The sequence below is a fragment of the Papio anubis genome, chromosome 8, assembly GCF_008728515.1.
Source record: "Papio anubis isolate 15944 chromosome 8, Panubis1.0, whole genome shotgun sequence".
Classification (NCBI taxonomy): Eukaryota; Metazoa; Chordata; class Mammalia; order Primates; family Cercopithecidae; genus Papio; species Papio anubis.
The window spans coordinates 90,319,381-90,346,167 of record NC_044983.1 but is presented as its reverse complement, the minus strand read 5'-3'; the positions used below and the strand labels follow the sequence as shown (position 1 = coordinate 90,346,167).

The 26,787-nt window shown below is 42.5% G+C and overlaps 1 protein-coding gene across 6 annotated transcripts; it reads left to right on the top strand.

Annotated features, from left to right (window-relative positions):
* On the top strand, window positions 1–23,096 carry TP53INP1 (tumor protein p53 inducible nuclear protein 1). Of its 6 annotated transcripts, none has more exons than XM_009213371.4 (5): window positions 1–225; window positions 8,344–8,604; window positions 9,215–9,578; window positions 16,965–17,002; window positions 18,332–23,096. In XM_009213371.4, the coding sequence occupies exons 2-4, from the start codon at window positions 8,493–8,495 to the stop codon at window positions 16,984–16,986; spliced, it is 498 nt and encodes a 165-aa protein (XP_009211635.1). In that variant the 5' UTR covers window positions 1–225; window positions 8,344–8,492; the 3' UTR covers window positions 16,987–17,002; window positions 18,332–23,096. The 6 variants fall into 6 exon arrangements, with proteins under 6 accessions (XP_009211635.1, XP_003903038.1, XP_009211632.1 ...); XM_009213368.4 differs by lacking the exon at window positions 16,965–17,002 and adding an exon at window positions 4,979–5,143 and having other exon boundaries at window positions 112–225; XM_009213367.4 differs by lacking the exons at window positions 1–225; window positions 16,965–17,002 and adding exons at window positions 840–956; window positions 4,979–5,143.
* Window positions 23,097–26,787: the final 3,691 nt, after the last annotated feature.

Genomic DNA, 26,787 nt, shown 5'->3' with positions numbered 1-26,787 from the left:
GTTGCGAGCGCTGCACAACAACAAAAGGACTTGGACTGACCGGCCTGGGTGCAGCGACTCGAGGGCTGGAGTCGGCCCAGCGCCTGCCGTCCGGGGACCTGAGCGAGGGGAAGTGCAGCCCGGCCCCACCGCAGCTACCTCAGCAGTCCCGCGCCACCCGCGTCCTTCCCCGCCTAGCCGGCGGCCGCCCCCTTCCCCGCGCAGCCCCGCACGGCCCGGGCCCACGTAAGTGCCGGGGGACGGGCGGGCGTCCAGGGCCGCCTCGCTGCCAGTTGGGGCGGCAGCGCTGCCCGCTCCCGACCCCGGCGGGGCTGGCCGCGCGCTCTGCCTTGGAGCGCCGGTTGCGCTTCGAACCTCCTCGCTGCCTCCCCTCGTCGCCGCCGGGCCCGGCCGCCCACCCCGTCGGTTGGTCCTCGGCGGCCCCCGGGGCCCAGAGCGCGAACGGAGGCTGACAGAGGCAGCGACGGCGGCGCGGACAAGGGCCTGGCCTGGCCCCGGCGCTGGGCGGCGGTTGGGTGTTTGGTCTCTACCTCCTCCCCCGAGCGTGGCCTGTTTTCTTGGCCGCGGCGGGACCTCCTCCTCTCACTCCTCCTCACTCCCCTCCACTCCTCCTCCTCCGCCTGCGCTCGGCCGTTGGATGGGGCCGCCCGCTCGGCATTCGGCGTCAGGGCTCCCGCGGCCACCTCCGGGACGCATCTCCCGAGACAGAGGCGGTTGGGCTTGTGGCCCGGCGCTCTGTCCTGGCCCTGCCATCCTGTCCCCCGCGCTCCGGAGGCCCTGCGGCTACGGGGAACCTGCTGCGTGACCCGGTCACCGGCCCCCGCCTGTCCGCGGCCTGTCCCTTGACCGGGCTTGATCTCACTCTTCGCTACCTGCCTTTGCACCTGTGGAAAGAGTACTCTCCTTGGCCCTTAACATTGAGATCCTTTGAATCGCCCACGCTTACTGAGCGCTGAGTATGTGCCATATACTATGTTTTATTGCCCCAGTTGATTCTCATAACCCTATGTGAAATAGGCCCAGCTATCTTACACATAGGAAACCCAAGGCACAGAGAGATTAAGTTGCTCAAGGCCACACAACCAATTAATAAAAGGAAATGGTGTTTGTATTTCACAGTGGCAGCCGAATTTTACCTGGAGAGCCTTTGTTTTGCTTGTATTTCCTGATTATATCTGCTCAGTAGGTTAATTCCAATTCAGAACGGATTAAGGAAGAGCCTCTTTACAACTGTGACTCCCAAGGACTTGGGCACATTGCTAAAAGAGCCTTTTCTGAATGCACAATAGTTTTGGGAAAAGGGGGGAAAATGCGACCCTTGGGGTCATTGAACAGAAGTCATAATCAGTTCCCCCAAGATACTGAAATCACCAGCTTGGTAATTGAAACACATTTTCATTTGCAGATGTGGAAAGCACTGGGAAGCTTTTAAGTCGCAATCAATGTAATTCTGAACTGGCAGCATAATTTTAAAAGGCCCCTGCCTGGAACCAGGACCTTACTAATTTCTGTGACCAAGGACTTGTTTTCTCATCCTATCTTTTGTTCTTTTCTGCCATTGCTTCCTCCGATGTCTGGTTTCAAAATTCAAGATTATCAGGCTGTGAATTACCACTTACTCTTGTCTTTGTCCACTGTCTTTTAGCCTTCAGGGCAGGCAGGGGTGGATCCCTGGGGAAATAACCTCCCTTGCATACTAGTTGAACAGACTTCATATAAGTTGAACAAGCAAAGACAACTTTCTTGGCCTGGGTTTTTCTGCAGTTCAAAATCCATTTTAAATTACTTGAATCTAGTCTTCATATAAGTGGAACAAGCAGCGATAACTTTCTTGGCTTGGTTTTTCTCCAGTTCAAAACCCATTTTAAATTACTAGAATCTGCATGTTTTTAAAATAGTGGAAGAGGGTGGGATAAAAAGAAGGAATTCTGAGGCTGCTTTTCAATGACGGTACGTTTAGCCACCTGATTTCCTGAAACTGTGAAGGAGCCACAACTGTACACAGATTTAGAAGTTAGATCATCAAACTTGCGGTCTTTTTTTTTTTTTTTTTTTTTTTTTTTTTTTTTGATGTTTTTTGGAGCCGCCTACTGGCAGCCAAAACTAACTGAAAGGGGCTGTTTTCTGAAGTTCAGAGACCCACAGTTGAGACTAGGAGCCTAAAAGAGCATGTGTAGGGAAAACAAGGAATTGGAATCAGATGGATTTTTGCCCTAATGCTGACTCCACCCCAACCAACTCCGTCACTTTTGAACAAGTTAGTTAATTCCTCAGCCTGCTCTGTCACTTTTGAACAAGTTAGTTAATTCCTCAGCCTGGGTTTCCTCACCAGTAAAATGGGACAAATAAGTACTTCAAGGCCCCATTACATACAATAAGCATTCTGTAAATTGTAGCTAATTATTAAGTAGACGTTTTATGGATAAACTCAAATGCAGCAATGCCGAATGACTTGTTGACAGTCTCACAACTGGCTTTGAATGAACTTGTAGTTAATATTTACTCAGGTCTGCTATTCTAAGTAGTATACACTTAATCCTTACACTGGCACTGTGAAGTAGGTATTATAACTGTCATTCCCATGTTAAGAATGAGAAAACAGACACCAAGATGTTAGTAAATATCCTGAATTCACATAGGTTGCATGTAGCAGAGCCAAGATTTCAAACGGAGCAGGCGAACTCCATGGCCTGTCTTTTTTTTTTTCTTTTTTTTTCGAGACGGGTCTTACTCTGTTGACCAGGCTGGAGTGTAGTGGTGGGATCATAACTTACTGCAGCTTCAAACTCATGGGCTCAAGCGATCCTCCTACCTCAGCCTCCCGGGTAGCTGGGACTACATGTGCATACCACCACACCCAGCTAATTTATTTTTTGTAGAGATGGGGTCTTGCTTTGTTGCCCAGGCTGGTCTTGAACTCCTGGCTTAAAGTGATCCTGCTGCCTTGGCCTCCCAAAGCGCTGGGATTATAGACATGAGCCACTGCGCCCAGCCTCAGAGCCAGTCTTTAAGTACCACAACATACTGCCTCTTGGTGGGCTACCTATCTTAAAAGTGAGAAAATAAATTATGCTAACAAGATCTTCCAAACTAGCAGTTTCTTTTGTAAGTGGTCAAACTAGAATGCTTTTCCCCATGAGTATTAGACTCAGTCAGCCACCTTTCTCTGCCTACAAAGCATCTCTACTCATGTAGTAATATGCAAACCATTGAAGATAAAATGTTAAGTAACAGTGAGATACAAAACAGTGCATTCACAAGATAAAAAGAAACCTTATCTATAGAAGAAGAAAACAGAAGAAAAGGCACCAATATGTTAAGTGATGGGAACAAAGCAATGGAATAATACTTATTTTTCTTATTTTCTAGACTTTTTATAATGTCTTGTTCAGTTTATAATTAAAAAGACATAATTTATTTTTTAAAGGGAGGGATGGAGGTCTTTTGAGCCAAGCAGAACAGGGACAAAGCTGCCTTCTTGAAATGCTAGGCCCCAGACACTTTGTTTCTTTTCTGTATTTGGGGGTTCTTTTCTCTGCTGGGGAAACTGCTGGGCTGAGGCTGGTTAAAGCTGAAAGCTTGCAGGTGCCTTAAAGAACAACAGCGCTACTCCACCTAACCTGCTTTGCTTCTCCTCTTTGCTGAATTCCAGAACTGTATTTGTAAGTTTGTCCTCTTAGGACACATACTTTCTCTGGAATTTTTATTTTCGTTCTATGATTGCCCTAGTGTTGTGAATATTAGTGATGATCTGGAGAGGAGAGGAGTCTAAAGCTCTACTGTTCCATTTACCTCCACGTAGAACCAGCCCAATTGACAGCCTCCATCCCTGGGCAGGAGCCAAGGGCAACAGTAGCAGTGACTGGGCAGGGATAGTCTCTGGGTCATCAGTAGGAAGGTAGACCTTTAAGACTTTTTCTAGAACTGCCCTGTTCAACAGAAATAAATAATGTGAGCCATATGTATGTTTGAATTTTCTAGTAGCCATATTAAAAAAGGAAAAAGAAACTGGTGAAGTTAATTTTATTAATGTATTTAATAATACTAAAATTATTTTTTCAACATGTAATCAATATAAAAACTGCGTTTTGGGGGGGGTACTAAGTCTTTGAAATACACTCTAGTGTGTATTTTACACATAGAGCACATCTCAATTCAGATACAAAGTTTTCATTTGAACTACTTGCTCTATATTTAGACATAAAATTTATAGGTGAAAAAGTGGATTAATGCACGCTAACTGTTCCAAACATACTTGAAAGTTTTCAGAAAACTAAACTATCAGTTTTTAAGTTTAACTAGATTAAACTTAGTAAATGGATTAACTAGTAGAACGAAAAATGCAGTTTCTCGATGATACTAGTCACATTTCAAGTGTTCATTTACACAATGTGCCTGGTGGCTACCTCAGTGGACAGTTTTAGCAATGCTGGGAGGGTCTCTCCAATAGCTCCTTGCCTTTTGTGACACCTGTGGGAAGCAGGGCCAAGGGAACTTGGCTTTGCTAGTTAAACCAGCCTCACTTTTTTGTGCTAGAAGTTTGTGGGGAAAGAGAGTGAAACGAGGTGATTCAGCACAGTCTCCCTATTTTCCCAATGGTGAGACTGAAGCTCAGAAGGGCCAGTTTAGCTCCAGCCACCTGTGGTAGAGCCACAGCCAGAACTGCTGCTGTGGATGACCAGGCCCCTTTCACCCTCCCCGGGAACTCCATTCTGTGTTCTTCCCACGGGTGTCAGCAGATGTGCCATGTAAACACCAGCAGTAGCTTGGGTGAGATGAAGGACGAGCTCCTCCTTCACTTGGCTGGGCTTCTCAACACTCTATTGCCCAAGGTTGGTTGTCCTTGCAGAGATATGGGACATCTGGAGGCAGCCTCTGACTTTGGGAAACCAAAAGAGCACTGACTTGTACTGCTTCCTAGAAAGCTCCTCCAGAGAAGCCTTTCCTGTAGCTGACTTGCTATTTGTGTATATTCCAGGCAGAAGCTGCCTTCCTGGGTTTGGAGCTGTGGCCAGAGGGGGCAATTTGCATGTGGGAACCCAGCAGCTGCCAGAACTGCAGTGGCCCCAGCAATGTTTTCGGCCTTATAGCTGCCAGTTATCTGACCTGGGCCCCAGTGCCTTACTCTCATGCAGCATCACAGGTAGGGGATAAGGCATTCGTTCATGATGAGCAAAGGTTCCCCTGTGTGGTTCTCCCCTCCCAGTGTCTTTAGCTGATTCAGGGCTAGAGTCCAGCACTATGCTGGAGAATTGGGCTTATTCTCTCAACTGGTTCAGCAGATACAGAATTGTACGTGGGGCCAATATCTGCCTCCACAATTTAAAATAAAATGGAGGAAGAATTTTGAAAATATGTTTTTCCCTCCTAGCATGTATCCTCAAAAATCTTTATTTACATCAGACCTTATGATAACTCATTTTGGGATATAACTGTCACACCACAGCGGGTCAAACAAACAAACCATACAGCCCACTTTTCTTCTGATTTCTCTTACATAGAGCATAAAGCTAACTTTGAATTCTGCTATAGCTCCAGCCTTCATGATTTGGCCGTGTTGCTTTCCAGAAGGTTTCAGGAAGACTGGTTATGCAAGTGACACTTCCTGTTTACCCATTTTTAATCATTAATGGCTGAAGAAGATGAATTGTGACCACAAAGTGTTCTAATGTCATTTATTTGAAATGTTTTACTTGTGTAGTAGTGTGCCAAACACTTGTAGCAGTCCAGTTTACACACAACAAACTGAACCAGGAATCTCAGCTACAGATCCCAACTACTTTTACAGCTAAAGATTACTTTTGAAAGTGAACTGTCAGGAGCCTGAAGTTGTAGATTCAAGGCCGATGCTTGTGATAAAAAGAGGTGGTGATTAGTGAGGTGCATTTCTTCAGCCCTGGCTGATCTCATCCATAACTTTTTTTTTTTTTTGAGACAAGGTCTCGCTGTGTCACTCACATTGGAGTACAGTGGCACAATCATAGCTTACTGCAGCCTTGAACCTGGACTCGGGATCCTCCCACCTCAGCCTCCCAAGTAGCTAGGACTACAGCTACTGCACCTGGCTAATTTTTAAAATTTTTTTGTAGAAACAGGTTCTTATTTTGTTGCCCAGGCTGGTCTCCAACTCCTAGGCACAAGCATTCCTCTGGCCTCGGCCTCCCGAAATGCTAGGATTGCAGACATGAGCCTCCACACATAGCCTCATCCATTCCTATGCCTTTTATCACCGTCTTTGTGTCAACAGCTCCCAAATCTGTGCCCCTAGCTGAGACAACACTCCTGAACTCCAAAGCTCTATATCCCGCTGCCTGCTGGACATCTCCAGCTGCATTATTTTGCATATTCCTCCAATTTACCATTTTCGAAATGCCTTATCTGTGCTTTCTGCAGTATTCATTCCTATTTCCCTAAATGGTTCCACCATCCCCTCAGTAGGCCAAGCCAGAAGCCTGGGTCTTTGACTTTTCCCTTCCCCTTTTCCTGGCTTACAAGGCTCTGCAGGACCTGGTTCCTGCTTAGCTCCCCTAGCCTGCTCTTGTGACCCTCCCTCTGCACCTTGAGTGGTACTGAAGGTGCCACATCCTCACTCATGCGCAGGCTTCCATAGTGTTCCTTTGCCCCCTTCCTCCATTAGTGACCTCAGCCACTCGAGAAAAGTCATTTATTGCAGGAGTCCACCCAGGTGGCCTGGAGAACACCAAATACTTCTTCCATGGCATTCATCACACTGGATTGTTAAACTGGTGGGAGGGCCCTTTTCACAGCTGTCTCCCCTGTGCCCAGCACTGTACCTGATGCATAACAGGTACTCAGTAAATACTAGACTAATAGTTGACCTGGACTGAGGACTTTATTCTAAGTATTTTGCTAAGTCCGTTGTCTTTAACAAGAGTAGGATCAGGGAGACTGTCTAGTAGGCGGTTTTGACAAAGTCTCAGACAACAGTTTGGCTTAAACTAGGATGAGAGTGGCGGAGGGAAGCAGGCAGATTCGAGCTGCCTGTGCTGCTGGGGTTGATGGGACTTGCTGATGGTTGGGATGGGGGTGGGTAGGAGGGAGCAAAAGGCGTGCAGGTGCGGTGGCTCACGCCTGTAATACCAGCACTTTGGGAGGCTAAGGCAGGCGGATCACGAAGTCAGGAGATCGAGACCGTCCTGGCCAACACAGTGAAACCCCGTCTCTACTAAAAATTGCAAAAAAAAAAAATTAGCCGGGCGTGGTGGAGGGTGCCTGTAGTCCCAGCTACTCAGGAGGCTGAGGCAGGAGAATGATGTGAATCTGGGAGGCGGAGCTTGCAGTGAGCCGAGATCGCCCCACTGCACTCCAGCCTGGGCGACAAAGCAAGACTACGTCTCAAAAAAAAAAAAAGGCATGAAGGCTGACTTGCTAGAGTGTTTGGCCTAAATAATTGCCAGTTGCTGCTGCTTCCTGAGAAAGGGATGAAAGGCAGTGTATATGAATAAGTTTGTGGGGAAAAAATTAAAAGCTATCTTTTAATTTTTGTATCTTTTAATTTTGGTACGTGTCTGGTTTGATATGCCCATCAGGTTGCCAGGTAGAAATGGATAAATAAATCTAGAACTGTGGAATAGGATTAAGCAAGCCTAAGGTTTCTCATTTAGAACTCACCAGAGCTCCCTAAGGTAGGAGCTGTTGCCAACTGAAGTCACATAACTTCCTAACTCAAACAGCAAGTAAGCAGTCAGCCAGGGTTTGAATGCAGGTGGCTGACCTCAGCACCCACCTGCTGAGCTGCCACATAGGAAGCGTGTTTCCAGTTCTAGGTTTGGCCAAGCTTAGTTCTCTGCAGTGTAAATTTTTTCATGCCAGCTGTAGGAATTTAGAAGGTCTGGGCTTACAGATTTTAAGTGTAATCAGGTATGCTTACAGTTATAGACAAGAAGTACAGAGTAGAAGAGAAAATGAGCCCGAGGAGGGTGAGGGCCTGGCATAATGGTGATCACCAGGCACTGTTGCTGGGACTTCTGGGCAGTTGAATAACATATACCAAGACTGTTAATATCTACAATTTGCTCATCTGCTTGCAGAAAAGTTTGAAGGATATTATTCAAATTCATCCCTTATTATAAAAGCATAGATATGAAAAAGAACCAACTCTTTCCCTTTTATTTCACATTTTAAGATATTTATAGGTTGAATTTGAGTATTTACAAAACATTATGTTGCATTTCTTGTGTTTGACTCCTGCAGAAAGGGAATAGCTGTAGAATGTAGGCCAAGGTATATGCTTTTTTCTAAGGGTATGTGTGTATGTGTACGTACTTATATACATATGTGTATGCTGATTTGAAATAACTTTCTTTTTATGTTTTATTTTAGGGATAATGACTCTTCTTGCTTTTCACCTAAGTTGATAAGCATCCTGTGCACTTTAATCTCCTGTCAGTACCATCGGGCCAACTGAAGACAAGGTTTTGAAATCTCAGCTGTAAAAGACATCCAGCCAAACTCTCAGTCTTGCCTTAACAATGTTCCAGAGGCTGAATAAAATGTTTGTGGGTGAAGTCAGTTCTTCCTCCAACCAAGAACCAGAATTCAGTGAGAAAGAAGATGATGAATGGATTCTTGTTGACTTCATAGGTAAGGTACACTTGGTTACTTGGTGGTTCATCTTCACAGTAAAAATGGAAACTTGCATCTCAGTTTTTGCATACGAAAACCAGTAACTGAGGGTTTTTAAGCCTTAAAAGTAAGCAGGAGTTTGTCTTTAAAAAATTACAGGAAACCACCTGTGCTAGATAATGTCAGTGAAATTGACTGACATCAGTTTTTAGTTTTGCAACTCTTACAGATTGATTAGATCAAGGGCACTTCAATAGAAGACCCTTGTATTAGACAGGTAGTAACCCATCTGGCTCATTACACAGTTATTCAGCAGAATAGAAACAGTCTTAAAATCACTCCTGCAAAACCAACATAATCCATCCCATATAGTGACACACACACACACACACACACACACACAATTTCTGTGCTCAGAAATAATTTTATAATCATATAGATGAATATAAATGGGTTTGTTTCTGAACTAAATAAAAGAAGATATGTGAGCATCAGCTAATAGTATCATTTCTTCTTTTTTCTGTGCTGTGAATTTGATGGGTGACTTTATAATGACTGCCCAATGTGATAATCATCCTGTGGGACTCTTCTACAACACACATGGATGGTAATATGGACTACAATCTAGATACTTGCACTGGCTTCTCAGCAGAAGAAGAAGAAGAAGAGGAGGAGGACATCAGTGAAGAGTCACCTACTGAGCACCCTTCAGTCTTTTCCTGTTTACCAGCATCTCTTGAGTGCTTGGCTGATACAAGTGATTCCTGCTTCCTCCAGTTTGAGTCATGTCCAATGGAGGAGAGCTGGTTTATCACCCCACCCCCGTGTTTTACTGCAGGTGGATTAACCACTATCAAGGTGGAAACGAGTCCTATGGAAAACCTTCTCATTGAACATCCCAGCATGTCTGTCTATGCTGTGCATAACTCCTGCCCTGGTCTCAGTGAGGCCACCTGTGGGACTGATGAATTACATAATCCAAGTAGTCCCAGGTACGTTACAAGTATTTTAACTCTCTGTAGGCAGTCCACTGAGCATGCATTTTGTCTCTAATTCAAACCTAAGTTATTAGAAGATGCAAAAGTAATTTTATTAGAGATTTATGAAAGCATGTGTGTGCACAGTACACAAGATGATCCGTAAGATAACTTGTTGACTGGTCATGGTGTCTCACACCTGTAATCCCAGCACTTTGGGAGGCCTAGGCAGGCAGATCACTTGAGCTCAGGAGTTCAGGACCACCGTAGGCAACATGGTGAAACCCCGTCTGCACAAAAAATAACAAAAAATTAGCCAGGTGTGGTGGTGCACACCTGTAGTCCTAGCTACTCAGGAGGCTGAGGTGGGAGGATGGCTTGAACCAGGAGGCAGAGGTTGCACTGAGCCAAGATTGTGCCACTGTACATCAGCCTGGGTGACGGAGCAAGACTCTCTCAAAAACAAAAACAAAAACTTGTTCATTTTCGATCTTTTAAGAACATTAGATGTAGCATGGCCCCAGTTACATAATAGCATTCTCATTTACAAAATTCTGCTACTGATTAGAAATAAGACTGGCATTTCTGCTAAGTATCTTAGAACATAAGTCTGACTTTATAGACTGGATTATTTAGGGTATCAAATTCAACTAGAATATTATGTCTTAAAATTTATTTTCTTCCAAGTATTTCTAGCTACATCGCATCAAATGATGTAACCTTGAAAACCTTGTCTAAGAATTTAATGAACTCAGTTTCTTACTGCAGTACTCACACTGCACAGTCACCCAGTGCTTCTGACACCAGATGTGTGGGTTTTTTCCACACACCGCAGTCCTCCAGCAGTGGACACTCTCTAGTGTCCCATAGGTTGAAGGCTTAGTCCCAAAAGACTGCCTCCCATTTCCGATGCCAATCTCAAGCCCCCGGTTTTATTTATGCTTCTGACCAACCAGCTGTAAACTGGTGTTCCCATGACCCCTTCCTTGGGTTTGATTAATTTGCTAGAACATCTTATAGAACTTGGGAGAACATGTTTTCCGGTTTATTATAAAGGATACAGATGAAGGGATGCATAAAGCAAGGCGTGTGGGGAGGGCATGGAGCTTCCATGTCCTCGGTGCACCCCACCCTCCAGGAAACTCCACACGTTAGCTCTCCAGAGGCTCCCTGAATCCAGTACTTTTGGGGTCTTATGGAGGCATCAGTACATCGGCATAATTGATTAAATCGTTGGCCATTGGTGATTGGCCTAACCTTCAGACCCTCTCCCCTCTCTGGAGTTTGAGGGGTGGGGCTAAAAGTCCCAACTCTAACTTGGTCTTTCTAGTGACCAAATCCCATCCTGAAGCTGTCTAGTTGCTGCCAACCACCAACTAATTAGCATGCACTTTCCATGTTGGAGGTTCCAAGGATTTTAGGAGTGGTATGCCAGGAGACTGACAAGACTGAATATATATTTTACAGTATATATATTTTACAGTCCAGCCTCAGTCTTCAAACTTGGATTCCTTACAACAAAAGGATATGGAACTCAAAAACTACTGGCACAACACCGGAATCCCATTCAGTCTATAATTCATTACATCCGTCATTGTATTGTATGAGCATGTCTCCCAGGGCGAGGCCACTCAGGTTTGCAGGTTTATTGATCTTGTTGGTTTCCAAAAGCAGAAATGGTTTTGGCAAACATGTAGCTTCACCCTTTCAGGCATCTGGTATACCTGAGCTTAAAGACAATGTCATCTTTTTCTCTGAGCCTGTTTCAAGGTATTAATATGATGAATTGATCCCAGTCATAACCTATTTATTCATTCTTTTATCCTCTTTTTCTTCATTTATACCCAAACTTTTCCATCTCTGGAAGGGATGTTAGGTTTAGCCACTGTGCTGGTCTAGATTGCAGGTAGCAATACTAGTTTAGCAAGTACCTCTCCCTCAGTCCACTCCCGTTCAGATAGAGTAAGGTGACATAGGTACAAAATTAGTGGGCTGTTTTTACCACCAGACAATATAGCTGCGTTCATTGTTGACTCCAGTTTTGCAAGATGGGGTGTAGGTAACCCCATAAGGGCCTTAGGACTTTTGACATGAGGTTTAAAAACATAATTACAGCTTCTTGCTCAGGAACCATCCCTGCTTCCAGTACTTGTAGTTACAGCACTGGTCCTAGGACCATTGCATCTGGTAGAGGGAAAAAAAATGAGGTGATGTGGGAAAGAAAAAAAAAGTTAAAACCATTATACTAGCACACTCAACCCTTGGCTAGAATTGCATAAGTCATACCAGCATCCTCCCTATCCCTTCTTCCTCATATCACCAGAAAAACAGGAAAATCTTGTGGGGACAACCAGCCCTTCATTCTTTTATCCCCCCATTTTGTTTTTGGGTTTTTTAGGGTTTTTTTGTTTTGTTTTGTTTTGTTTTTTTGAGATGGAGTCTCACTCTGTCGCCCAGGCTGGAGGGCAGTGGCAGGATCTCGGCTCATCGCAACCTCCGCCTCCCAGGTTCAAGTGATTCTCCTTTCTCAGCCTCCCAAGTAGCTGGGATTACAGGCACTCGCCCCCATACTTGGGTAATATTTGTACTTTTAGTAGAAAGGGGGTGTCACCATATTGGCCAGGCTGCTCTCGAACTCCTGACCTTTGGTGATCCACCGCCTCTGCCTCCCAGAGTGCTTTTGGGCATTATGGGCTATATAGTGTGTCCTTTGGTTTGAAGAAATGACAGTCAACTATCTACATCCATGCAGTATCTTCTGTTCTGGGTTTTTTATGGCACTCTGAGCATTTGCATCTTCCACTGGGTAAGTAAAGCCCACTCCAGAGACTGTCTCTTCTTCTCAAGACCCATTTGTAGCTCCCCAGGGATACCAGCACCAGTCTCACTTGTTGCTATGCTCAGGGCCTTCCCACCGGGGAATCTGCCCCTCATCAGTAGTCTGTCTCTTTTGCTGACTGGCAAAACGGTTCTCATTGGTATTTGTGCCTGAGAGGGTAGAAGAGGAATGTCTAGATGCAGCCCGTCTCTGCATTGCCTGAACCCAGGAGGGCACCTCCAGGGAGCACATGGGGATATATCTGCTTCCAGTCCCAGTCACCTTCCAAACCTGGAAGGGAGTTCTTCTGATGGCCATTGGCACATCCTAATGTACCCCTCAGATTTCCATAGGGTTGTGCTCCCTATGGAAGCCATCCCTTTAAAAGTCCAGGTTTTCATTGTGATTCTGCCTGACCATGTCCATTGGCCACTGCTCATGAGTCAGTAAAAACCCAAACCTAGGGGCTTCCGTCATCGCTAGGAAACCAGCATGCAGTTCAACCCACAGAGCCGATTTGTTTTTACCTCCTTTGATCAAAGTAGCATCCTTCCAAACAGGATGCTGTCTGTTCACCTTGGAACTGCCATGCACAACCAAGCAGCTCTTTTGTCAGTCAGTTGAGAGCTACTAGCACTGTGGAATCCAGCTCCTCACACAGTTCCAGAGTCAGTCCAAGGTGGAGAGAGGCTCCCTGCTTGTGGGTGTGTCCTCCTTACATTCCCTACGTAACATGATCCTGTATAAACCATTTCCATTTTTTATGGAACTCTTCTGGGCACTGCCCTCCCAATTCGTGTTTCTCTGATATCACCAAAGACAGCATAGGTATTTCAGGTTTCAAGATCATTTTATGTCCTTCAGTCATAGGGGTAGCGTCAATTAATGTCCTTTAGCGAGGGATTAAATGCCTCTCATGTGGAAATTCTCTAGTGCAAAGTGCCAGTAGTTGTTACTGAGAGGTGCTCACAGTCTTTTGCCATAAGCGCCAGTTTCCCTTCCACATAAGACTATCAGACAGATAATTTGTCCCTACCACCAATCCAGCTTCTACTATACACTATGTGGACCTGGGCAGTGCTGTTCGTCCCCATTTAGCATGTCCAGTTAATATTGTCATGAAGGGCAGATTTACATGCGTTTTGTTTTACAGTACTAGGTAGGGGAAGTGTGTCTCCAGCCAGACATATCCATTCTCATAAAACATTTAGGTAAAGGGGATATAACTTCTTTACGTAAAGCTCACTTAAACATCCTAACTTTCATAATCCTATCAACACTTGCATTTTTATGTTCTCCAATCTAATTGTAGCCTGAATCAGGGCTTTACCAATGGATCTTGATACCACAGCACATGGAGCTCCCATACCAAGGAGTCCCAGGAATTTATCTTCACCACCCCCAACCATTTTGCCCACTTGTATAGGAGAGGCCTTCGGTTCCCAGCAGAGACAGAAATAGATCCTTGCCCATTTGTCAGTCATTATCTTGATTAATCAATCTGTCTATTGCCCCAAGCAATTGTTGGTTACTTTTCTTGTAATCTCTGCCTTCTGGCTTTTTAAGTTTCCCCAAATTTAGAGACATTATGTGACCTTTGTCCAGAGAATATATCCAGGAAATATCTGAGATTGTTCCCACCCACTAAAGTAAACCCCATTACCCTGTTAATTAGCTGAAAGTCCCACTGTCCTATTGTGTACCTTAGTGGAATGTTTCCTGTTAAAGTATTTTGGGAATGTTGGCATTCCCTGTCTTAGGTGGAGGGTCCAGGTGGATTTGGATCCTTGGAGCAGTTCAGAATATCCCTATTGTTAGTGTTGTCATGTCCAGGCTCTGACTCTACTAAGAAAAGTATTGTATCTATTATATCTGTCTGTCTGTCTAGCTCTCTCCCTATCTACTGTTTCCTGTTTTCCAGATATAAACAAACCCTAGGCAGCACATTAATTTGTTAACTTTACCAGAGTTTGCTATACTCTCAAGTCTTAATATTATAGATGATTTTACATATTTCATTTCATTTTGCTTGTACCAAAATGAAAACAACTTTCTTGTACGTTATATGATGCCAGGCTATATCCTAGGTAAGGTCTTGGGTGGGGAATGTTACTTTAACTGGCACTGTATTCAGTGCTACAAGTTTATTAAGAGGCGTTTCAGGCATTCCGACAAAAATTTAAAATACAACTTTTTGGAGTTGCTATTAATTGCTTTAGAGTTGCTTCAGATTCCTTTCTTGAAAATTCTTTCCTCCTGATTCTGATTTTACCTCTGAGGAATGCCACTCAAGAATTTATAATTAGGCCAGGCACAGTGGCTTACACCTGTAATCCCAGCAGTTTGGGAGGCTGGTGTGGGCAGATCACAAGGTCAGGAGTTCAAGACCCAGCCTGTCCAACATGGCAAAACCCCATCTTAAAAATACAAAAATTAGCCAGGCGTGCTGGTGGGCACCTGTACTCCCAGCTGCTAGGGAGGCTGAGGCAGGAGAATTGCTTGAACCCGGGAGGCGGAGGTTGCAGTGAGCTGAGATCACACCACACTGCGCTCCAGCCTGGGTGACAAAACAAGGCTCTGTTTAAAAAAAAACAAAACAATTTATAATAATTAGTCACTTTAAACTTACTGGCATTTGTAATGTTTACTTTTCAGTGTTTTGTATGTGTAGTCAGCAGCTTTGCAAAGAATTTACTACAGAAACAGTACAGATGCAATGTAAACCATTAGAAAATACAAATATGCAAAAATTGGAAATGACATTTTCATGACCCAGAGATGAATACTTTTAACAACCTAGAGTATATCCTTCCAGATTGTGTGGTTTTTTTTCTGTGCCTGTATGTACACATAAACTTTTAACCTAAATGGCAACGTGCCATATATATATATATATATATATATATATATATATATATATATATATATTTTTTTTTTGAGACAGAGTTTCACTCTTGTTGCCCAGGCTGGAGCACAATGGTGTGATCTTGGCTCACTGCAACCTCCGCCTCCCGGGTTCAAGCAATTCTCCTGCCTCAGCCTCCTGAGTAGCTGGGATTACAGGAACACACCACCATGCCTGGCTAATTTTTGTATTTTTAGTAGAGATGTGGTTTCACCATGTTGGCCAGGCTAGTCTTGAACCCCTGACCTCATGATCCGCCCGCCTTGGCCTCCCAAAGTGCTGGGATTACAGGCGTGAGGCACCATGCCCAGCAGTATAGTTTTTTTGTTTTGTTTTGTTTTTGAGACAGGGTCTTGCTCTGTTACCCAGGTTGGAAAGCAGTGGCGTGATGTCAGCTCACTGCAACCTCTGCCTCCCAGATTCAAGCAATTCTCATGCCTCACCCTCCCAAGTAGCTGGGACTACAGGTGTGCACCACCACACCTGGCTAATGTTGTGTTTTTAGTAGAGACAAGGTTTTACCATGTTGACTAGGCTGGTCTCAAACTCCTGACCTCAGGTGAGCCACCTGTCTTGGCCTCCCAAAGTGCTGGGATTACAGGTATGAGCCACTGTGCCCGGCCCATATATACTATTTTATAAACTACTTATTTAGGCAATGATCTCCACCATTTTGTTTCAGTAGATTTCTTCTTCTTCCTTCCTTCTTCTTCCTTCCTTTTCAAGGTTGTTATGGGTTTCTAGTTTTGGTACAGTGAGAATGTTGTTTTTGTATCTTGTTTGTCTTTGCATTCATATATGACAGTTATAACATATAGGGATAAATACATACTTTTCCATATATAAAGGATCAAAAGAAGGCACTGAATTTTATTTATTTATTTTAACACGGAGTCTCACCCTGTCGCCCAGGCTGGATTGCAGTGGCGCGATCTCAGCTCACTGCAACCTCCACACTGGGTTCAGGTGATCCTCCTGCCTCAGCCTGCAGAGTAACTGGGATTACAGGCACGTGCCACCATCTCCAGCTAATTTTTTGTATTTTTAGTAGAGATGGGGTTTCACCATGTTGGCCAGGCTGGTCTTCAACTCCTGACCTCAAGTGATCCGCCCACCTTGACCTTCCAAAGTTCTGGGATTACAGGCATGAGCCATTATGCCTGGCCAGAATGCACTGAATTTTATGTGAATCCTTTCTGCATACAGGAAATTCCTGTAAATTATTACAGTTTTAAAATAGTAACTATGATTTTTTTTAACATCCTTATTTTGGGATTTGAAATTCTTACAAGGAAGTCTTGCTAAATCAAGATGGAAATCAGGTGTTACCAAATTAGGCTAGCTTTGTAGTAAATGTTTTCTTAGCAGGAAATAAATCATGTCTTTCAGACGTCAAATTGCTTCAATTGTGTCTGTCATTGGGGATATTAGCATAAAGCACAGAAAATTGAGGTGCTTTGTAATTATAGTGGGATTCGGGGTATACGTTTCATTGCATTTTAGCCTTTATAAATACTGCTTTTGAAGGTTTTACATGTTATCTAAAGTACATGTATGTGCCTTTAATGGCACATAGTAAACCAGTTTTAATAAAAGTTGACCACGTCCTAATAGTAAAGTTACAATAGCATTTTAAATCTTACTAGTGATTTAATAGTTCACCATTTAACATTTGTAGGGCCAGGAAAAGCTGCTTATAAGACTCACGGGCACAGAGTAAGTATATTCACTTCGAGACTGTGTGATATATGTATGCATAGGGAGGCAAAGGACCCAAATGCTGACCTTTTAAAAATGACTTTTTTTTTTTTTTTTTTGAGAGGGAGTCTCACTCTGTCACTCAGGCTGGAGTGCAATGGTGCGATCTCAGCTCATGGCAGCCTCCGCCCCCCAGATTCAAGTGATTCTCTTGTCTCAGTCTCCCAAGTAGCTGGGATTACAGGCTTGCATCACCACACCTGGCCAATTTTTGTATTTTTAGTAGAGATGGTGTTTCACCACGTTGGCCAGGCTGGTCTTGAACTCTATTAAGGTGATCCACTCGCCTTGGCCTCCCAAAGTGTTGAGATTACAAGAGTGAGCCACAGCGCCCAGCCTAAAAATAACTTTCTTTATATTAACTTTTTTTCTATTAGTTTCTTAATGTGGCCTCTTAAAATTCTACTTTAAAAAAAGTTTGTATATACATATATATATGTAATAAAAGATAATAGTGTTTTCCTCAAGTGATTTTAGGCAGAATGTGTCACTGCCCTTCCTTTGTAAAATAACCCTTAAAAATCATAAAGCTCTTCATGTTACGTGTTGACAGTTTATAGCAATCCCACTTGATTAGTTTTTTTATATGGAAAACATAATCATACCATGTGTAGCCATATTTTAAGATTGTGTTATTCAAGAGTCTTATAATATTGCCATGTAAATACCATCTCAAAAGTGCCCTGTTGTGAGATAAAGAGATTTATTCTATAATAAGCTATAGCTTCTTATCTAGAAAAATGGTAAATGGGTAGAATTTCCATATTAAATAAAGATTTAAAGCATGTTTCCTGGAACATTTTACTTATAGACAGGAAATGTCTTGTGAAGGTATTGTGAGCACACTGCTTTATGATCAGTAAAATTTGGGAATTAAAATATTTTCCTTGTAAGATTATGGTAAGAATTAAAATACATATTTGCAAAAGAATTGGCAAATGCAGATATTCAATAAATGTTAGCTCCCCTCCCAGACAAGCTTATATAAATGTGTGTGCTCTGTAAATGAAATTCAAAGTATAAAGTGTATTTTTAGAAAACAGTCTACTTAGTGAGCCATCTGGGGCTTACATGGCATCTTTCTAGTAAGTAACAATTGGCTCTTCTCTCCACCACTATCAGTCAGTGGGGTCACAGAATAATAAACTTGTCTGTCAGCCATGAAACACAAACTCTCATTCAGCCATAAACAAATTAGCACGGCAAACTGAATTGCTAAGTAACTTTTCCAGTTTCATTAATAACATACTCTGTTATTTAATACATCCCCACTTTTTTCTGTTTCAGAGTGGAAGCTCAAAATGAAATGGGGCAGCACATTCATTGTTATGTTGCAGCTCTTGCTGCTCATACAACTTTTCTGGAACAACCCAAGAGCTTTCGTCCTTCCCAGTGGATAAAAGAACATAGTGAAAGACAGTCTCTTAACAGAAATAGCCTTCGTCGCCAAAATCTTACCAGGGATTGCCACTCTCGGCAAGTCAAGCACAATGGCTGGGTTGTTCATCAGCCCTGCCCGCGTCAGTACAATTACTAAGAATTTTAAGTTTTATTGGTTGGTTTCTCTTGGTTTGTGCATATGTGTATGGATGTGTGTATATGTACAATGAAAGTGTTGTCTCTTTACAACCAATTGATAACCAATCACAGTTTTATCAGTGTATTTAGACACTATCTTGAAAACCAGATTTATATGCTGTGTATCACATAATGCCTTGCCTTTAACATTTACTTTTTTGTACACTTTTTCAGATTATTTCTGGAAACATATCAATATAATTACAGTGTTTGGTGTTTGGGGGTGTCTTTAAATCTATTAGGGTGTACATTAGTCAGCATTTTAAAGACATTTCTTCCCAAGTACGAGAATAGGCATCTTTCATTTTATTTTGTATTAATCTTTTGAGCAAGCAAAAATTTATTCTCAGGGTCAGCTATACACTTTATTGACCAGTACTTGATAATCTCTCTGTATATGATGAATACATTTTTACACACTAATATGAGCATTAACAGGTGATAGTTGCCATGGATATAATGGAATTATGGCTAGATTTTCTTTTGAAAGAAAACGATGTATTCTGTGCGTATGGTTTTTCCCCAGATTAGTCATGCAGTTCATCTGGAATTCAGGTACATTAAGCTTTAGTGAAGAGTGCATTCAGTGATTCCAATGTGACTGCATGACGTGGTACAGACATTACAGGTGTTGTAGACAGAGGCACTTGTCCCGTGCAGAGGGATTAAATTAGACCTGTGAAATGTTATTTGGAAAAATTCATGTCTGTAACTAACCCATTAGTGCAGTATTTAATTTGTTACGATTCCTTCCTGCCAATTCTGCCCACTCCTCACCTTGCTCTCAACTATAAATTCGGAAATACTTGTCCAGGCACTTGAGTGACTTCGTATTTCTCTCTGCCCATGGGAAAAGAGATAGGCTTTATATTTCCACACAGAGTGAAAAATCCTCTGTCATGGAGCCTGTCCTGCCAAGTGGCAAGCAAGGGTGTGGGGGAATGTCTGCTGATGTCTTTCATGGTATCTGAGTGAAGAGTGACAGGTTGGCTCAACTTTTTTCTTTTTCTTTTTTAATTGCCTTGTAAGTATTCTTCCCTGCAGTCCAAATGACCTTTTTTTTTTTTTTTTTTTTTTTAACTTCAGGCAAAATCTTTAACCACTCTGGCCTCTGTTTCCCCCACCAACAGGGGAGCAGTGACATTTACCTCCCTCACAGAGTCACTGTGAGGATTCTATACTGATTTGAAGTGGGGCTGTTCAGAACTGAACCTTGTAGGAAATTCCAAGGGCCTTTCTACTGAATCTGGTGATGGGGTGGGGCCGTGGCACTTTCTCTGCCACAGCTGTTCTTCACAGTGTTGGTGCTAATGAGGCCAGGGTGCAGGGTTCGATTCACACGTTGGCCAGTTAACTTAGAGAAAATCTATTTCCTTACCTCTAGCCAGTCACTTCCTTTTTCCGCAGTTGTAATGGGTTTTGCTGAGCCATCCACTCTGACTGATTTCCTCTGAAGTAAACACATTCACAATCCAAAGCAATTCTACTGACAGAAGTGTTGCCTACATAATCAAACAGCTTGTTTTTCCATCTCCTCTGCAACCCTAATTAAATGAGTACAGGTCTGTAAAATGTTTTCAAGGAGAAAAGCAGCATATACTTATGTGAAGTATTATATTTTTCAATAACCCTGTAGTGGCTTGATGCAGGGAACCCTGGGAGACTTTCAGGGAAGAGCTGTGCTCTTCTCTGACTAGACTAGAGCGTTTGGAGTGGAAGAGGTCAAATGTGTAGTTAGATGGAGGTTTTACATTGTTCTTCTACTGGCTGTGATGAAGTGCCAGAATGTCTCCTTAGAACAAGAGTCTAGATCCCCCCTTTCTCCTTATTGCCCTTTCTGTTTTGACTTCCCCTTTATTTATTTGTGGTCTAATTAGGGGCCAAGTCTGTAAAGTTTTGTCAAAGTGAGTTAGAAGTTGTTTTCTTACCATTTGTGTTTACCAGAGTTGGGAGATAAGGTAGAGTTTCCATGAAGGTGTGTATGTTTTATACGATGTTTGTTATAGGGCCATGCATTGGTAACCTGAAAATAGACCAGCTTAATGTCTTCAGGATGTAAACCTCTGAATACACGGCGTCTCTTTTTCATACGTTGCATGTAAGTTGTTAGTACCTCACAAGCTACAGAAGTTCAGCCATTAGATTTTGTTTGGCAGCATGAACAGATTTGTGTATTAACTGCAATGGCCTTTTTTCCAGATTTCCTTATTGACTTTTGTTTGCCTTATCTGGGGCTAGTTTTTTACGCTTTGTACCTAGAAAACAAAAAATTACATTCACTGGGCTTTTTTTCAAGGTTGGGATTACCACACCACCCGGAATATCATACTGTGGTTTCTGCCTAAAATTGGCACATGTAAGTGTTGAAGAAAATGGTTATATAATTCAGTTGAAACTCTTGGTCATTAGATGTTAGACATCTCCTGTGTGTAAGACACAAGGCCAACCACAACACAAAACGATGTTGACCTGTTAAGTATTCTCTGAAACACGGCCAAAATGCATTTTATTATGAGCTTTTTTTTTTTTTGCTATTATAAATATTAGCGGTTTACAATGTGCTTTAGTCATATTTCTTTAAAATGCAAGCAGTGAGAAATAAGACCCCTCTGAATTAGTAGCTCTAAACTGTTAACATAGAATGTTACTTGGAAAAAGTCTGGAATACGTGGTGTACACAAGCATTGCTTCGTGAATGAGTTTCTTAGCTTTTACAGTGCACCATGTTTCTCAAAGTTTGTTTTTGTTGATAAAACATTTTATAATATATATCTTATGTTTATTTTTCTTCCTCAACTAATTGTGTACTGCACTGTAAGTGGAAAATTAGCCATCCATTATTTATCTTCTGTGGCAATGCATTTATATGGTTGATTGGGTGGGGAATTTTTTGCAGAAAGATGCACAGTGATTGGATTTTTGACTTCCTATCGCAGGGACCTTTTAAGAAATATTAATTTCCTGTACATTTTTCCTATCCCCATGCAAACTGTTCCTGTTTACATACCTTCTCTGTTGTATCAGTACTTTGAGTGAGAAGACAGTTTATTTAAAACTTGAGCAGGCTGTTCAGCATTGTTTCTGCTTCTCAAATCTGTATAGTACACTGGTTTGTAATCATTATGTCTTCATTGAAATCCTTGCTACTTCTCTTTCTCTTCGATGAAATACATTATATATTATCTTTATGTACTCTTAAGAAAAACGAGCAAGGAAGAGTATCTTCATTATTCTCATTTGCTTTGAGTTGGAAACAAAAATATAAAGGACTCCAACTAGAAGATACTTACATTTAAATAGATTAGTGGGAAAAGTTTAAGAGTTTCCACGTATTAATTTTTGTTCTTTGAGTCAATTAAGAGACTGCTCCTTGTACTGGGAGACACTAGTATATGTTTGTAATGTTACTTTAAAATTATCTTTTTATTTTATAAGGCCCATAAATACTGGTTAAACTTGTTAAAAGTTGGGCTTCTATCTTGGATGGTTTCACTGCCATCAGCCATGCTGATATTTTAGAAATGGCATCTCTATCTACTTATTTTAATGCTTAAAATTATACATAAAATGCTTTATTTGGAAAACCTACATGATACAGTGGTGTCAGCCTTGCCATATATCAATTTCACTTGAAATTTGACACCAATTAAAGTGGTTTAAGGTGGAGAAAGAGGTACTGGAAAGCATGCAGAGAGGATATCTTTTATGTCCAACAGTATCCTTTGCATGGGAGGAGAGTTACTCTTGAAAGGCAGGCAGCTTAAGTGGACAATATTTTGTATATCATTGAGAATTTTCTTTATGACACTTTTAAAAATTGTGTAATTGTTAAATGTCCAGTTTTGCTCTGTTTTGCCTAAAGTTTTAATATTTGTTTTCTAGGTGAACCTCTGAAAACCAAACCAGTACCTGGGGAGGTTAGATGTGTGTTTCAGGCTTGGAGTGTATGAGTGGTTTTGCTTGTGTTTTGGTTGTGTTTTCCTCCAGAGATTTTGAACTTTTAATAATTGCATGTGTTATTTTTTTTTAAGTGGCTTTTTTTCAAGTAAAATTGTGAACATATTTTCTTTATAGGGGCAGGACATGAGTTATGGAGACTGAAGAGTATTGTAGACTGTACATGTGCCTTCTTAATGTGTTTCTGGACACACTTTTTTTTTTTCGTCAACTTGAAAATTCAAAAGGGACATTTGGTTAGGTTACTGTACATCAATCTATGCATAAATGGCAGCTTGTTTTCTTGAGCCACTGTCTAAACTTTTTGTTTTTATAGAAATTTTTTATACTGATTGGTTCATAGATGGTCAGTTTTGTACACAGACTGAACAATATAGCACTTTGCCAAAAATGAGTGTAGCATTGTTTAAACATTGTGTGTTAACACCTGTTCTTTGTAATTGGGTTGTGGTGCATTTTGCACTACCTGGAGTTACAGTTTTCAATCTGTCAGTAAATAAAATGTCCTTTAACTTCACACTTGCCAGATTCTTTTATTTTATCTTTATAGAGTCATTAATATTAAAAGGAGGTACAACTTACTGTTTAGTTTTGTTTGTCCAAAAGAGATGTTTAATATGCATTTTAAATATGTATTTAAAAGCTTGTATAAAATTCATATATTAAGGCTGGGCACGGTGGCTCATGCCTGTAATCCCAGCAATTTGGAAGGCCAAGGCAGGCAGATCACTTGAGGTCAGAAGTTTGAGACCAGCCAGGCCAACATGGCAAAGCCCTATCTCTACTAAAAATATGAAAATTAGCTGAGCAGGGTGGTGTGCATTTGTAGTCTCAGCTACTTGGGAGGCTGAGGCAGGAGAATCCCTTGAACCTGGGAGGCGGAGGTTGCAGTGAGCTGAGATTGCGCAGCTTGGGCAACAGAGCAAGACTCTGTCTCAAAAAAAAAAAAAAAAAGATTTTTTTTTTTTAACCTAAAATGAGGAATCACTTAAGTGAACAGGAATTGGAGGGTGATCCCCAACCAGTATCTTTCCCTCCAATCAATGTTTAAAAATATAGAATGTAATACACTGGTTCTTAGCCTTTTTAAAGCCAGGTGGATGAATTCCCAATGGATCTTCTCCCAAGTGAATGGAGATAGAATCTTATAGAAGTGTTTTAGGACAATATGGCCTTCCCTGATGCCATTGATACCCCTATTGTGGAGCTCTAGTTTAAACAGGCCAGTAAACATTCAGAATAATTGAACAGGAAGCCCAAAGAATAACTCCCATATGAATGAATGTTTGGGGCAGATCAGCATTCTACAACTGTAGCTTATTTAAAGACAGATTTTTATTATCTGAGTCTTTGCTGAAATGAAAAGATCAGGTGCCAGGGGTAAGAAGGAGTCACCCAAAGATGAAAATAAGGTCATGAACGTTGACTTGAGAAGATGCAGGTTGAAATGAAAGCCCCACTTTGGGCTGAGCATGATGGCTCATGCCTGTAATGCCAACACTTTGGGAGGCTGAGACAAATGGGTCACCTGAGGTCAGGAGTTCAAGACCAACCTGGCCAACATGGCAAAACCCCATCTCTACTAAAAATACAAAAATGAGCCAGGCATGGTGGCGCATGCCTGTTATCCCAGCTCCTCAGAAGACTGAGGCAGGAGAATTGCTTGAACTCAGGATGTGGAGGTTGCAGTGAGCCAAGATCGTGCCACTGCACTCCAGCCTGGGCAACAGAGTGAGACTATCTCAAAAAAAAAAAAAAAAAAACCCCAAAACAAACCAAAACAAAAACAAAAACCCTACTCTGGAATGGCAGGGGAATGGCTGCAGCTGAGAAGACTGTTGCTAGGCCCACTTACAGAGTGTCCAGGGAATCTAGCAGCTTAATCAGGTCTCAAGGCAGTAACTGTATGGAGTCTAAAAGTGGGTAGTCAAATATGAAGGTGGCTTTTGGAGATGGGCACATCAAGGCTTCACAGTTTGATATGTGGCCTAAATTATCTTGCTCCTTTGCTGTGAATTTGTACAGACCACAAGGTTATAAATTGAAGCACTGTCTGCTGTAAATGCAAAATTGAAAAACCTAAATGCTATGCGTAGGAGATTAGTTGAATATATTGTAACACATCCCCACAACAGAGGTCAATGCAGCTTTTTTAAAAACTGAGGAAGGGGCCGGGTGCAGTGGCTCACGCATGTAATCCCAGCATTTTGGGAGGCCGAGGCGAGTGGATCACGAGGTCAGGAGTTTGAGACCAGCCTGGCCAACACAGTGTAACCCCATCTCTACTAAAAATGGAAAAATTAGCAGGGTGTGGTGGCTTGCGCCTGTAATCCCAGCTACTCAGGAGGCTGAGGCAGGAGTACTGCTTGAACCCGGGAGGCGGAGGTTGCAGTGAGCCGAGATTACACCTCTGCACTCCAGTGTGGGTGACGGAGTGAGAGTCTGCCTCAAAAAAAAATACAGATTCTAATCCAGTAGGTCTGTTGTGTATGGGACCAGAGATTCTGCATTTCTAGCATGATATGCATGCTGCTAGCTCAAGAGCCATGAACAGCAAGGCCCTAACCCAGTGGTTCTCCAACTTCAGTGTGCACAATTTCCTGCAGGGCTTACTGAAACACATATTGGGCTGAATGCGGTGGCTCATGCCTGTGATTTGGGAGGCCGAGGTGGGCGGATCACGAGGTCAAGAGATCAAGACCATCCTGGCTAACACAGTGAAACCCCGTCTCTACTTAAAAAAATACAAAAAATTAGCCGGGCGTGGTGGCACGTGCCTGTAGTCCCAGCTGCTTGGGAGGCTGAGGCAGGAGAATTGCCTGAACCCGGGAGGCAGAGGTGAAGGTTGCAGTGAGCCAAGATCGCATTACTGCACTCCAACCTGGGTGACAGAGTGAGACTCCGTCTCAAAAAAAAAAAAAAAAAACCCCACGAATTGCTGGACCCCATTACTGAAGTCTCTAACTCAGTAAATCTGGGATAGAGCCTGAGAATGTGTGTTTCTAATAAATTCCCAGGTCATGCCGCCACTACTATTCCAGGGAACACACTTTGAGACCATTGCCCTAAGCCACTGCTGGCCTTCTGTCTCCTATTTCACAGAGGCAATTGAGGCTAATGAGCGAGCAGCCCTATTGGAGCTCCTGTGGCACCTGCTCTTCCCATATTTCAGCCATCATCACACTACTGAAGGATGTTAATCTGCATTTTTAGTAGGATTCCCCAGATGGTTTCTTTGCATTTTAAAGTTTGATAAGCACTGTTAGGGATCTTGAAGACAGTAGAGAAGGAATTGTATAGAGCATTGGCCAGAAAAATTTATTTATAATTAAGAAAAACACTGAGTAAAGAAGGGATGTATTTGTGAACATTCTGCATCCATTTCCCTTCTGATAATAGTATCCCAATTTTCTTCTAGGGATATATTTCTCCCTCCAGAATCGAGGTTAGTTTCAGATGGCATTAACTATTCCCTGCTCCAGGAGTAAGCATATGAATCAGGTCTGGCCAATCAGATACGCATTCCCCCTGGCCACAGGATAGCTCAAGGATAGGACTGTGCCCCAGTCAAAGTTAGTAAGATACACTGAGGCTTTCTGGGACTGCCGAGGAAAGCTGAGACTCATCTCCACTTGACTTCGGTCAAGAAACACTTGAAGATTCGAGAACCATGGCAACTATCTTGCTCCACAAGTAGGGGAAGTTGACAGAGATACAGCCAATGTGCAAAAAGGAGAGGAGGGATGACTTGCCATAGTGACATAATATCTTGATCAAGCTCTACCCTTGGACTATTATGTGAGATAAAATTCCTTTTTGCTTAATCTCTCACTTGTGAGTAGGCTGCTTGTACGTCTCATTGGCATCCAGTAAAGGAGTTTAAGAGCTTTTTCTTAAATTTTCTTAAGGCTAATTCTAGCCTTATTGAAGAGGATTAAGCAAGGAGTTCCCAGAGCTAGAGAGGATGAAGGTGAATGCTTTAAGTGTGGAGATTGGTCCTAATAGGCGGCTAAAAACTACGAGCAGGGATGGGAATTCAAGGCTTTCATTTCTTCAGAGGTTCAGCTGCAGCTGAATGCAGACCCCCCCAAATGGGAGGCAGCTGCGGGATGCTCGCAGAGGTGGTTGGCAACACAGCCTACGAGCAGTGTGCAGCTTTCCAGGAGCAAGCTGAGGCTGGGGGTGGAGAGTCAAGTATAATAGGGCTC